This window comes from Zootoca vivipara, chromosome 5, assembly GCF_963506605.1.
Source record: "Zootoca vivipara chromosome 5, rZooViv1.1, whole genome shotgun sequence".
Taxonomy (NCBI): domain Eukaryota; kingdom Metazoa; phylum Chordata; class Lepidosauria; order Squamata; family Lacertidae; genus Zootoca; species Zootoca vivipara.
The window spans coordinates 80,806,222-80,821,280 of NC_083280.1; the positions used below are offsets into that span (position 1 = coordinate 80,806,222).

The 15,059-nt window shown below is 44.6% G+C and overlaps 1 protein-coding gene across 1 annotated transcript in view; it reads right to left on the bottom strand.

Moving 5' to 3' along the window:
• RET (ret proto-oncogene) overlaps nucleotides 1-14,692 on the bottom strand; it is an 88,054-nt gene extending 73,362 nt beyond the window's left edge. The window contains exon 1 of the mRNA XM_035138105.2: nucleotides 13,819-14,692. Coding sequence (XP_034993996.2) covers nucleotides 13,819-13,888 — 70 coding nt within the window. The 5' untranslated portion in view covers nucleotides 13,889-14,692. The remainder of the gene's footprint in view (nucleotides 1-13,818) is intronic.
• Between the last annotated feature and the right edge of the window lie 367 nt (nucleotides 14,693-15,059).

A 15,059-nucleotide genomic window follows, 5' to 3' on the forward strand; every position in this document is an offset into this window, starting at 1 on the left:
AAAAAAACTTGATCTGGCGTGAGCAAATTTCTATTATGACCCATAATAATAGTGTGACCCATAATAGTGTGACCCAGAGAAAAAAGTATTGAGAACCACTGATTTAGAGAGTCTGGGGTGGATGCCAATGTGCATTCCTACTAAACCCTTCCTCCAAAGTTCTGCAGAGTTCTGAAAGCACCACTGACGCAGGAGGGGGGGGACCAATTTCCTGATATTTCCCTAACCTCCTCCCAAACCAACCCTCAAACTTGCTAGGTCTCTTAAGACAAACAGAAAGCATAAAATGCATTCTCTTCCCCCATCCCTTGTCCCTTCCTCCTGTCCTCCTCCTCCATCCTGGAATGAAAAGCTTTTTAAAATAATAATTAAAATGTTGTAACAGTTTTAAGACTTCTGGGAGATAATAATTAGCTGGATCAAGACTAAGGACACAAAACAAGAGTTCCTGGAAGAATGCCTTGAGACCTAAGGAGATAACAGATCTCCTCTCTGCCTGCAGAGGTATCCAGCCTCTCAAAGCTCCCCTCTACAGGGGTGGAAAACCCTGCTGCCCTTGCCCACTTCATTGCTGGTACTTCAATGGCAGTATCATCTATGGAGTGAAACCTCCCATTCCCCTCACATCTGCCTGGAAGGGGGGAAGGGAGCAGACCAGCTCTGGAGCTGGCATAGTTGGGCCACTGGAAGAAGTGGGAGAGAAAATATAAAGGGAAAATATATGTCTGAACCTGGGCAGGTGGGGAGAGAGAGACAGAAAGACAACAAGACATCTTCCCTGCCAGCCTGAGCTTGGATTGGGCAGTTCTTGTGCTTGGTTTTTCTCTTCACTGTGCCCAGGGATTATTCTTAAATTAGTCTTCAGTTTCTCCTGTTGGTTTCAATGAGACTAAAGCATGACTAATTTAGACTGAATCCAATGCAGTCTCTGATCACAGAATGGAATAGCTAGTGGCCTTTCTAGATTTTACCGTGGCTTCTGCTTGAGCACCCGAAGTGTGAATGGATGCAACTTTCAGCGTCAAAAGTGATTAATACCTCCAGCCCATTGTTTGGAAGGGCTTTTTGTTGTTAGGCTGCATCCTGTAATGTTTGTACATAACAGATGCCATAAAATCATTAGGATATCATACGGTTGCGATCACAACTACTAACTGTCTGAATTAATAACAGTTTCAAATTAATGAAGCTTGGGGCATCATTGCCATCCCTCATGAACATACATTATGAATCTCTAAAAGTAAATTCCCATCAGTGGATCATTAACAGGGAAATACCATTTTTAAACGAATCAATAACATGAATCAGCTTTTCAAAAGGCACTCGTGCAGGTTTTATTCGAAGAAATAGAATACCAGACAGACAGAGCAGGTACCCCTATTAACCTCTTAATGCTGAACCATATCCAGGAAACTACCAGCCTTGCATTCATTCAAACAGCCAGTACAGGCATCTGGAGCCACAGTCCACACTTCCATCCCTTGACTCAACCTGCACTCTCAGCAGCTCCTCCTCCTCCTCCTCCTCCAAGCAGCCCCAGGTTTTCATAGCTGGAAGCAACAAGAAAATCACTGCAAGGGCTGTTTTCAGATTTTGCTTTGGCAGTGACTGCTCTTGCCTGTAGCTGGAAGAGATAACGTAGGGAAAATCACAAATGAAGCCAGAGAGAGAAAGAGAGAGGAGAAAAGGAAAAGCAGCCCGTACAGTGATTGCCTTGTTTTCTCTGGCAAAGAAAAGCTGTGGTGGCTGCTAGGGTGAGTGGCTGGCAGCAGTGACAGGGAATCTCAACTTGCCAAAAGCACAAGGCTAGAAGAAGGCTCTCCAGCTAGTCCTGGCAGAGCTGGAGACCAACCCAGGAACAGAGACGCTGCAGTGTGCTTAGTATCTGGCTCCACTTATGGGGACTCTTAGCTGGTTGAGCTCTGTTGCAACATATTCTCTTTAGCTGCCTATGTTCACTGCTGGAACAAACAAACAAAAAACCAGTCCAGAATAGAGATGTTCCTGTAGGGTGCTAAGGTACTCGAATGGATAAAGGAACTAACCTGCAAACAAGTATAAGGTAACTAATGTGCAGATAAGCTTCAAATTGGCAAGTCAGCCAAAATAGTTTGCTTCTTCCTGACACTAATGCCCAAGCTCTGTACAGTATATGACTACAGTATTTAGATCAGCCCATTGGTTCTGGCATCTTATCTTTAAACAATACTTAAGACTATGGTCTGGAATTTGAGACGCTTGGATTCACAAACTGAACCCAGTCTTCTAGGAGTGCATATTTAAAATTACAGACACACAGGCTGGGTAGCATGCAGGCTGTTTAGCCACAATTCAGTATTTCTCGTGGCTGGATATACTGAACCTTATTTATTTAAGCTTATACAAACATTAAATCTGCATTAACCTTTGGAGTTCATATCTCTTTACTCCTACATTCTAGATCACTAGATACTGATTGAAGTTTGAAGGTGGTATTTGTTTATGAATGAAAACAAATAGCAACTTGCTGAGATATAAATGTGCTTGAGTGAAAAATTTACATAATATTGGGCATCTACATAATTTATTCTATTATGGACTTGGAAGAGTTTTGCTTTCTACAATGTGACATTTCAGGGTGTTTTTTGGCTCATACAATGTAAATAAACATTCCCAGTTAAAAGAAACCTACAGCACTTCTTGCAGCAGAAACTGTACCCAACAACTGTAACCACAGAGTAGGTCAGTGTCCATTAGGTTTTCTAAGGGTTTGGTATACAAATACTAGTTTCCACTTATCCTACCATAACCTAGTATGTAGATACAAGATTAATGTGAACAAGCAGTCCATGTGACAAACCTAATTTAATAAAGTGGTCTGCCCTATCGATCATGTCCCACTGAATTCAGTATTTCACATAAAAGTGTTGGCTTTTCAGTCTTCATATTCCTTTCCATCCAAGGGATCTTTGGTAATAACAAAACTCATCAAGAGATACAGCAAAATAGGCAAGCGATAAAGGATTGGAGGTTGGAATTCTGAGGAGGAAACAGAGCCCAAGAGTCTTACCGTATATACTCGAGTATAAGCCGACCCGAATATAAGCTGAGGCACCTAATTTTACCTCAAAAAACTGGGGAAACTTATTGACTCGAGTATAAGCCGAGGGTGGGAAATGCAGCAGCTACTGGTAAATTTCAAAAATAAAAATAAATACCATCCTATGCCTTTCCCAGCTGTCGGCGGTGGGGTGGGGGTGGGAAGAAGCATTGAGGAAGGAACCCTTCCTCGTCGCTTCTCCCTCCCCGCCGCCTCGCACAGAGCAGGCATAGGGCGGGGGTTCGGAGAGTTGTAGCGCAGCTGTCACCGCTGTCCGCCTCACTCGAATATAAGCCGAGAGCAGCTTTTTCAGCACATTTTTTGTGCTGAAAAAGTAGGCTTATACTTGAGTATATATTCTCCCACCACCACAACAAAACTTGAAAAATTGTTTAAAAGAATTGAACCCAATCAGATCATGAGATCACCCCCCATTAAACTGGGAAGAGGGCCTTTTAAAAGTGAGGTGGTGGGACCCACACGAGGCATGAAAACATAAGCATGAAACCAACATCTGATATTTTTATATTCTTTGGGTCTGTCCAGGTTTCTGCACTCTGTGCCCTACAGTGAGTTGGTTCTTCCCTGTCACAACCACATATGCCTTTCCCCATAGAAGTTATGTCATATCCTGGGAGAAGGGCCCTGTGTCTCTGTTGGCTAAAGATACTGCATCTGCGGTGAGGAGCAGGGCTTTCACTGCAAATTGCTCTGAAGATAGGGAACAACCAACCTTGTATGGTTTGAAACTCTGCTGTGCTTTTAAGCTTGGGTCAGTACACTCTGACCATTAAAACATTGCTGATGAAGAATTGTCGAAACAGGGCCTTGTCCTGGGATTTTTTTCCAGTGGAATTTATGGGGGTTTTTTTGCCTCACTATCATACTGGGATTGATTCCTATTTGAATTCATCATCGTATAAATAAAACCTTTTGAAGACTTATTTGAAATTCATCTTCCTCCTGGCCCGAGTTCTTGCAATTTACTGTTTATTTCTGGACTTCACCAAGAACTCCAATTTCTACAGTGCTTTTAAGCTTAGCAGAAATGATGCAAAGCCGGCCTCTTCCCAAGTGCCTATGGCTCTTGAACAAGCTTCTAGATCTTTACTGCCATATTGTTGTTGCTGGAAAAGAGTATCGTTTTTCTTTAACGGAACATTGTTTATGAGACTGTGATCTCAGATTATGTGATAGTATGACTGGTATTGGTTTACTGTTTAATTTTGTTAGAAGTTGCCTCCAGTCTTGGAGAAGCAAGAAACAAGTGCTTGAAACAAACATCCCCATCATTATCTATGCCATTTAAAGGAAGTCAACTGTGTGTCCAAAGTCCATTTTCTCTGCCTTTAAAGTCCAGGTCATAACCCAAGCGAAAATTCCAAAACAGTGTGCCACAAGGGAAATGCAAGTGTACTGAAACAGTGATTTTAATGACTTACAGATGATGTGAATTCAAGGCACCCAGCTACCCACAGAAGAGGCTGCCCACAGAAGAGTTCTGGCCTTCTAAGAACAGTGACTCATGCAGAAACACTGGGGCTGGACTCATCTGAAGGCAGGTAATTCTTACTCCAACACATTTAAGCTGTTTAAAGGAGTAAAGATCACGAAGCGTGCCTCCAATTTTAACTGAGGAATAAAAGTACGCCACACAGCCAAAAGAAACCTGACAATGCCAGACCTGCATGTTAGAATCAAGCCTCCAACTAAAACCATAAAAAACAAGGGATGATTAAGAACACACAGTGGGGAAGGGATGAGAGGCTTATCCCTACCACTGTGTAGGCTTTTGCCCAGCCATCACTTTGCCAACTGGAGCTCCAAGAACAGAAGAAGCCTTTGCCAAGGGAAAATGTGGTTATTTGGGGAAGAGAGAACACAGGCAAGCAAAGAGTTCAACTCTCACTACCATTCATGCTGCATTTTTAATTGCCCTCTGTCCTGCCCCTGTTTTTAAGAATTCACTGCAAGCCCTATCAAGTCATGCCGTCACTGCAGCTAGTTTGATCCTCAGCTTGCAGGAAAAGTGCAGTAATGATTGGCTTACACCAAGACTGGGGAACCTGTGGCCTTCCAGATATCACAGGACTAAAATTCTGATCATCACCTGAAACTCCAAAGGAAATCACACATTTCCATGAGCCTCCTCTTACCAAACCAGACTGACATCTCAAACAAACACCCTGTATCCACTTTTAACCTGGCCCTTGACTTTACCAGTGACCTGACTTTACTGTCTGCTCTCATTACCATTTCCCAGAAGTGGACATTATAATATATGTTAGGCTCTTTCTTTCTTTCAGCATTGAGGGGGGGCGGGACATTGAGAGAGACCATTTTAAAAGGGATTTGTTCAGCTAAAAGAAGCTACGGACACACCGCACTCGTGCATTCAGCATTCTGTCTATGCAGTTTGAAAACATGCATTGTCTTGGTTGTCACCCTCACTGACAAACAGCTTTCTCCTCTATTAATATTCACAGGGGATGCTTCTTTTTAGCATCATGTGTAAAAACAGCCTGACACTTTTCAAAACGGTCTGCAAATAAACCACTTGATGCCGAACTGCTGAAGATAGACGTAACAGATCATGTAAGCCAAGATCATCAAGATCTAAGCAGATATAAATAGTAGGTTGCACTACAAAAAAAATATTCCCTTCATCCAGAGGAATTCCTTTTCTGTTAAAATTAAGATAAACTTTGCATGCAACCCATAAGTAACCAGAATCTCCTAGGATATTTAGCTATGGGGTGGAGCAGAAGAACACTATCAGTAATACAGTCCAATACTGAACAGAATATATACTTACTAAATTAATCTATACTAGTATAATGAATTAAAAGCATTCTGTAGCACAAAGCAAGCATAGCTGGTGACCACTGCCAACACATGGCCTTGTGGAATGACTTTACTTTATCGTGACTTTATCGTGTCCTCCCTCAAAGAGTGTTGCGGTGAGACCTGGCAACCAATCGCTTGTGTTGTGGGTGGGTACGATTGGATAGCCACAACACCCGATTGGTAGGTCCACAACACCCGATTGGTAGGTCCTTTGTTACTGGGTTTAATCTGACCAATGGGATGCTAGCCAAATGGATCAAAGGACCTATATATGCCAATGCAAGTGACCCTGAGCTTTCTCTCTTGGTCAGTGCATCAGAACACCTGTCCACCTCTCCCTATATTTAGGGCTTGCACGCTTGACCTTGCTATGCCATCGTGTGTCATCTGTCGTTGGGACAGGGGCACGGCAGGAATTTTTCCCACTTGGCTGATTGGCTGGGGCCATTTGGGTTTTGCCTGCCACGTAGCAAATCGTCACAACTTGCAAGGTTGCGGATAGGCTCTGGTTCAAGTGATAGGGATGGGGGAACGGTCTCGCCATCCCTATGTGAAGGGGTTTTCCGTTAAAGGAATCCAGGGAATCAATTGTTTGGTCAATCCTGGGAGGGGTTGTGCCCGTTCCTGAGTCCAGGGGGACATCTGGGTAGTGGACATAGCATGCCCCCGGCTTTCCACCATTCCAGGTGTTCACCCTTGGCTGACCTACAACAGAGCTCTGGGTCAGCGCTACCTGCAAGTGTGCAGGGAGCTAGTCGAACCAGAGCCTATGCAACCACTCGCTGTAATCAATAAAGTTGTAGCCTAAATTCTGCCAAAAACCAAACCAAAAATTTGTGTGAATTTATTTAAGGGGGAGGTTTAAAGGTCTGAACACGCAATTCCAATTGCAAGTAAAGAACCAGTATTTCACAGTACAGCAGAGATTTAACTATATGTCACTGATAGCATTCAACACAATGGCTATTTCTATCTTCCAACTTTAACAAAGGGAGACCTATACAGATTTTCGAAACAATGTTTGTTTTATACGATCAGTAGCTGTTATTACAAATCCCTACGGCAGAAAAAGTTTATTACTAAATCGAACATGTCTCCAGAATACTCAGTGGCTATTGACCATGTTTGTACCTAAAGCTATGAAGGGAAAGCTTACTCTGAACCTGTGCCTTATCTATAGATGCTCCAGCACGAAACAATACACAAGCTGAAATACAGCTGTTCTTCAAAATTCACATACCGGTATGTGCTGTGCTGCTCACCAACCAAATAATATTTAGGAAAATGCCTAAAAGAGCAGAAGGGTACACAAAATAAATATATTTGTTAAGATAATACACAAATGTGTATTAGTGGAAACTGCTTGCAAAACTGTGTGTTAGTCAAAACTACATATAAAACATGTACTTTTATAAAACATATAAAACAAGATTGGAAAAAGAGCAGGGGCCAGGCCATTATTCACTCAGGATTTAGCACAAGGCAATTAATAAGTAGTTTTGGTAGCATCCCCCCCCCCCAGCTTAGTTTTGACCCAATGGTGGGCTGTTGACTTTAACACCAATGATTTCTGGTCCATCAACTGGTTAATTTAAATTAGGGGTGGGGAATAATAATAATAATTTATTATCTATTAAACATTAAAAGCCTCCCTAAACAGGGCTGCCTTCAGATGTCTTCTAAAAATCTGGTAGCTGTTTTTTTCTTTGACATCTGATGGGAGGGCGTTCCACAGGGCGGGCGCCACCACCGAGAAGGCCCTCTGCCTCTTCCCTGCAACTTGGCTTCTCGCAACCTCCAGCCTGGGGCAAAATTTGGCCCAATGTGGCCCTCAATAACTCCCTATGTGGCCCTTGGGACTCTTCCCAGGCCACACCTCCTTCTGAGGCCACAGCCCTTCCCGGTACTATTCGACACCCTTCTCAAGTGACTTGAACTGTGCCTGGTTGCCTGAATGGAGGAGGAGGATATGTGTAGGAACCTCTAGTTTTTGTGGAGCTGTAATGTACAAAGTACAAAGAGTCATATTTGTGTGTCCCCCGTCCCATTTTTTCACCTCTAGTCCTGCCCACCAATAGGATCTGGCTCCCCATAAGGTAACTGGGGCCCTCAGGCTGAAAAAGATTCCCCACCTCCAATCTAAATCAAACCTTATTCACAGTAGAACAGTATCTGCCTTAAGTAATTATTCTATAGGGGTGGGGATCCTCATGGGAAACCTTTCTGATGCAGAGGCCACATCCCAGAGGTAGGTAGGGCCAGGGGCAAAAGTAGGCAACAAGTGTGACTCCCGCCATTGCAAAATAGGCTACATTCAGGCAACACAAAAGTCAGAAGGATCAACACACACCCCCTCCATCCTCTGTTAAGGCAAGCAAGCAGTATCACCACAGCTTGCTTTCTCTGGGCAGGAATCTCTGAACGGAGCAACATTGAATCACGGGAGCCCAGAGAGCGGTCTATAGTGGTGCAGTCCAGGCACAGGTTTATCCCAAGGGAAAAGCTGTCCTGAAATGCTAGCGACTATGAATAAACCAAAGATGCATTACAATCCAAGCACAAGCCATATTTCTTTTCTCTTACCTTCAGTATGGATTAGAGATAAAGGCTTTTGTCTTACTGGTAGCAGCCTAAGATTTCATTGTTCTATAAAAATAATAATAAACTCATGACTACGTAATACCCAACAAAACAACATAAAAACATCCCAACAAAACAACGTAAAAAGATCAGGCGTACATGTTCCCCATCATTTTTCCGCGTCAACTATTAATTTTATTTACGTATAAAGCATGGTATGTGGAGGGGGCTGGGGGCGTGCGTGCAATCCTGCAGTTGGCATTTGGCTGGCTTAGTCCCCAAGTGGCTTAAGCGCCATTGCCACCAGTGGAGAGGAAGGCCCACTGTCAGGGTACCACTTATGTCCTCTGCCAACAGTGTGGGCCAAAACAGGACATTCCTTGTGGGTGTCAGGGCAAGGTCCATGAATGCCAAGGATTCTAAGCCCCCACCACATGCTCCCAAATGGGCCTCAAAGCTATGCCAGCCCTGGGACTGGCCTACTTATCGCCGTTTGTGAAAGAAACAGAAATGGGAACAGCAGCCACACCACCACCTCCTGCCCAGGGCACGGCTAGTCAGCAGGACTTTGGGTGTGTTGGCTGCTCAGCCGCACACAACAGAACTGCTCTTTGTTACATGCTTCTCTGCATATGATGGAAACATCCATCAAAGCAAAACGTTTTAAAACCTGTGTGGCCCAGAGCCTGCAGCAGCAAAATTCCCATTTAGAATCCGTCATCTCTGAAGTACTTCTCAAATAAAAAAATGCTTTAACTTCCCAACAAACAAGGGTACACACACAAAATCTGTCGTACTTATGAGTTCCATAAGGAGGGCGTCCCAAACTGTGCCCTCGTTGTTCCAACGTCAGTCAAAAAGAGTATGCAAGGGGGGAGAAGAAGAAGAGTTTGGATTTGATATCCCGCTTTATCACTACCCTAAGGAGTCTCAAAGTGGCTAACAATCTCCTTCCCCTTCCTCCCCCACCACAGCAGACACCCTGTGAGGTGGGTGGGGCTGAGAGACTTCAGAGAAGCGTGACTAGCCCAAGGTCACCCAGCAGCTGCATATGGAGGAGTGGAGACACGAACCCGGTTCCCCAGATTACGAGTCTACTGCTCTTAATCACACCACCACACTGGCCAGCCCAAGACTTGCTGGTGTCTAAGGCAGAACAGCAAATTAAACCCCCTGCCGCGTGCACCATCAAATCAGGGTGCATTAAGTATCAAGGCTGGCCAGGTTATTTTAGCACCCAAGACACAAAGCATTACAAGCAGCTCTCCCTGGGAGTAAAAAATACAATACATTTAATGTGCATTTGTTGCCCGTTCACAGTTCCCAAAATCAGCTGTCTGAAGGCAGCCACCTCACTCTATGTAACAGGAGGGCTGGCTCTCTCAGCAGCTGATTGGAGAGGTATATATGGGGGGAATGCTCCGTAAAGCAGGGGTTTCCAAATTGTGGTTTGCGGTCCACCAGTGATCTGCATGCCTCCTTCAGGTAGTCTATTGTTGCCTGCCTGTGAAGAACAGCAAGAGCAGTGGCTGTGAACAGTTGGCGCAGTGCATTAAATATTCACATTGATTTTAATTGTATTTTTACTGCTTCTATTAGTTTTCATACATGTATTTTATTATTGGCTGAATCCAAACTGCAACACAATAAAATAAAATATAATAAATAAAAGAGAGGGAGAAATACAAAAAAAACCCTAGCACAGAACATTACTTTACAATTGCTACAGAAGGCAAAAGGAAACGACCCACCATTAAGGGGTCTATCAAGACCCTCAGCAATTTTCAGAGGTCCATGGGGTGGGGGGGAGTTTGGGAATCACTGCCCTAAAGTACAATACACATGTAATGTTCTAAGGCGGAAGCACTTTTTACATCTAACTTCACCCAGGTATGACAAGTCGATGTTTTGAAAACACCTACATCACCCAGGCACACTTAGAGACAGGGACTGGGGGCATGCACAGAGGCAAATGCAGTTTGGCTACAGGGTAGCAGGGGCAATGGCCCTACCTAATTGGTCAAAGATCAATAAATCTGGGCAGCTTTCAAAATTCATCCAGAAGTCTACAGTACTTTCCTGTTACCTATGTGGATATTTCCGTAACATAAATAGGAGCTTTCAGACTTCATTTCTCCCACACGATAGGCACCTTATGTGCCAGACACCCTGCATTCCTAATTAACATTGTCCTAATAAGCATCTGCAGCTATGTTGACTCACAAATTTAAAATGGCATTAGTCATCTACTGAGGTCCACAAGCGGAAAATGTGCACCTAAGGAAGCTAACTTTGTTTCTTTGCTGAGGAAGGGGGCACTTCCAGTGGTAAGTTTGTTTTCAAGCCTCATGAGGAAGGAGACAAGAGTCTTGCATGTGAGACAAGAGCAGGAATTGGACTTCAGCCCCACTTTAGAATGTTATCTCCTGACACTGACTCTTAACACTCCTTCATGATGCTTTTGAATAGAATAAATATTTAGCCAATGAGATAAATAACATGATTAGCAGACTTCACAATTAGAAGCTCAACTAAGATAACAAGGTGAAAAGATGGTCAGGTAAAAAGACACAGCTATGCCTCCTGTTGGACCCACAACCTATATTTGGTATTTAAGAATCAATCAGCTTCGGTGAATAAGGAAGGAGGAAACTGAGCAGCATTAGCAAATGCTTACTAAAAGGAAGTTCAGAACTGGCAAGCATTCAAATATAAATGTGCTGCATCTTACAGTTCTCTAGAACAACCTCTGGTCCTATACAAACCAGTGTACAGAAGTGGGGAGTTCTCCTGTGCAATGCCGCCTCCCATATTTTGGGGTTTGTAGTTAATTAAGGTACTGAAATGAATGGGAGCTGCAAGCCCCTGCACATTTAGATACTGGTTAAACAGGAGAACTTTCCCTTGCATTGTTCGCTTATTGCAGTTTTCGCCATTGACCATTGGTATTTTTCGCCAGATCTCCTACACCTGCAATTCCAGCCCACACACAAGAAAAACTGCACTCTTTTCCTTTCTATCTAGATCTGCATCCAGCATGGTACATGCTGCTAGACAGGTGTTAAGCTACATGGGGACAGCATTACCCAGCACACAAATACAACAATGGGCACCTCTGTAGCTGCTAAATTTCTGCACAAGCTTTGAAAGAGAAAGAAGTTCTCTCTCTCTCTTTCACACACACACACACACACACACACACACACACACACACACACCAATTCACAAGTGGCACAATCCAGACTCACAAGCATTCATAGCATCACTTGTTAAAACCAAAGAATGGTACAATATGTAGCCAATAACCCAACTCTGCGCACATTTGGTAAGAAACAAGTTCCATTGAATTCAATGGGACTTAATCTCAGGTCAATTCCACAGTATTGTCATCTAAGAAGTTTTGATATTTAAAGCAGAAGGGCTATTTTTGAAAATGTGTTTCTGTTCCTCATCCAGTACGCAGATGCTAAGAACATAAAAGCAACTACTGTACGTATATAAAGGTTGCAAACATTAAAGAAGTAAAGAAGGAGGCAAATTAATGTTAAAGGGAGAAACATATTCAGTTTCTGGATTAGCATTTGCACTAAACCATAATCAGTTTAAAGGAGGAGACCTAAAACCAGCTTCCAAATTAATGAGTGATAAATATGATGCAGCATTTTACAGTGAAACATCCATTTCCAAAACATGAACATGTGTATTCAAAAAATACAACACTGTACTGCTGGGGAGGGGGAGGATTTTGAGAGAATGATAATATACGGTCCTTCCCTCTCCCCTCCTTCCATTTCCACCCATACCATCAATATTTAGATTTGTAAGCTTCTATGGGCAGGGACCTGTCTATTTTGCCATCGCTGGCATTATCTAGATAATAATACAAAGAGGCATAGTCTCAGCAAAAATCTCTATTAACACATTTCTGAAAACATTCAGTACACTTTTGAGTATAAAGAGAAAACGGGGCTTTAAAATGTTTTCATTCTTATCGATTTTGACCTTGTCGATGTTATGGTTTCAAGTTACAGACACCAACTGAAGAGGCACAGAAGTTTAGATTGAATGATGGACTTAAGTCAAAGGAACCTCTTTGGATGGAAGATCTCAAATAGGGAAGAGGCCCCAGGTACTGTATTCTTAAGAAATGTGTACGGCAGAAGAAGAAAAGACTTGTGTAAGTCGATCAGTGTTTCCAAAACTCAAACCAAAACCTCCTTTTTTCACTGTTTTTAACTGATGACTATTTAAAACCACTGTGAACTGGTTTAAAATGATTAATCATGACCCAGCATTCAGCAAACGATCCTCCTCTAGATCAGCCACTGATGCCTACCTGAAAAAGGGTATTCCTTTGTTTTGGCTTTTGTTATTTTGAATGATTTAAAGGGGACCCTCACCCCGGGAGTGCGCGAACAAGTTTCTTTACAACACACAAACTTTGATTTATTCACGTAAACATCAGAAACGCTTTGGCAAACACGGCCAGATGGAGGGGAGGAAGATAATGGCTTTTTCTGTTTGCCTTAGAAACTAAACAGCTGCGGGAAGCATCATCTGTGTGGTGAGCCAATAACTTTTCATCTTGTAGGCGCTTCCATTTATCAACCTGAAGCCAATTTAATTTGATGATGGTGGGGAGAGAGAAAGATTTTTTTTAAAAAAAGATCTTTCAGAAACTTTGAAACCAGGGTTTATACACAAGTATGATGAGATTGTAAAAAAAAGAAGAAGAATTAAAAGAGTAAATCAAGAGTTAAAGATCAGAGGCATATTAAGGGGTGGGGTCGTTTCGGAGCACAGCCTGTCATCATCACGAAGGGTGATCCGAGTAAAAGTTAAGCATTTTAAGACTGCAATCCTAAACACATTTCCTAAGACATAACCCCCTTCCCTAATACAGAGGGCTTATTTCCAAATAAACACACACAAAGTCTGTAGTCCTATGCCTACCCCTGCTCTGTCAGGAGTAAGCCCCACTGAACTTACACAACTCAGTCCTATGTTTCTTCAGAAGTAGCACTTAGTTCAATGGGGTTTACTCCCGAGCAAGTGAGCTTCTTAGATTGGCTTCCTTAGACACGAGTAAACATGCGTAAAATGGGGCTGCAACACACCCACGGATCTCAGCAGAGTAAACCCAAGCAGGTGCTCGACGCTCTGCACAGAAATCCACGGGACGAGGAGCCAGCTGCACGTTTACAAGGAAACGCATCTCACCGAGAGTATATTCAATTACTGTAATGCGTTAACTTTGGCTGAATCGTGCCCTAAACCAGTGCGAAGAGGGTTTCCCCATCAGATCTACTTACCCTCGCATAGGACGACGACACTTAACGCCCATCGGGCTAAAGGCATCTTTCCCCCTCGCAATAATCCCATCGCCTCTCCTAACTTCGACGGCAGGGAAGAAGGCTTGGCAAGGCTCTGGAGTTCAAACGTGCACTAGATAAGATAGTTCTCCGCGCTCCCTCCAAAGCAGGCGCCTGGGACTTGGGTGGGGATACAACAGTCCGCTCCTCAGTCAGGTCGCCCCATCCTACGAAGGGTCTCCAGACCCCCCTCGGCTCACTTGCGGCTGCCAAACGCCAACAAGACCAAAGGCTCGACTGGAAAGGGGGGTCCCCGTCTGCTCCTGCCGGCCTGGGTCGTGAAGACCCGCGCTTGGGGCGCCTCCCAGGTCTCTACTCTCCCCAGAAATCGAAGCGCGCAGGGACAAGGCGGATTCCGCCCACCTGCCTAGGCAGCACCGGCTCAACTCCCGTTGGTCTTTAGCCGCCCATCGGAGTCTACGGGGTGCTTCTTCATTGAATCTGGAACAGAGGGTGAGGGGAGAGAGAGATTTGAGCGGGTTCAAACCGTGGTGAGGGGGAGAGTGGAAATTAAGATCTGCTCCGTTTGCTTCCAAGGCGGCTGGCGCGCTCAGGAACTGCACGGCTGCATTGATCTTCTCCAAGTGCACTTTGCAGCGCCCCCTCCCAGGCGAAGGGGGGAAGGATGCCGCTCCGACGCCTCCCTCCAGCCGGGAATGGAAGGAGTTCAGTCGTTCGCTCCGCAAGATCTAAGAGCAACTCGGCTTTTGTGCTGAGCGAGAGGCGGTGGTGCTGCTGGCTGCCGCCTGGAGTGGTCTGGGCCAGCTGGGAACTTGCCTGGGTCCTTGCGGCGGAGCTGCCGTGCGCCTAATGAGGCTGCTGGCAGGCAGGCACAGAGCAAGCGAGCAGGGCTGTTCCCCCTCCTCGCGGTGGAGCTGCTGCGCGGATGGCTCGGTCCAGGCAGCAAATGGACAAGCCGCTCTCTTTCCCCCCCCCCCCAAGTTAATGAACAAATTGCAGCAGCGAGAAGCGTGGGGAGAGGAGGAGTGTGAAACTGATCAGGGGGCAGGGCGCCTGGCAGGAAGGGACCCACCAAAAGGGGGCCGAAAAAGAGAAACGACGGGGGGTAGAGGGATCAAATCTCAAGAAAGGGCAGAGTCAAGGGGACGCTCACGACCGCTTTGCTACAGGTGCTGCTGCTGCTGCAAACTCCAGCTATAGGAAGTTAGGGCGAGGGCGCC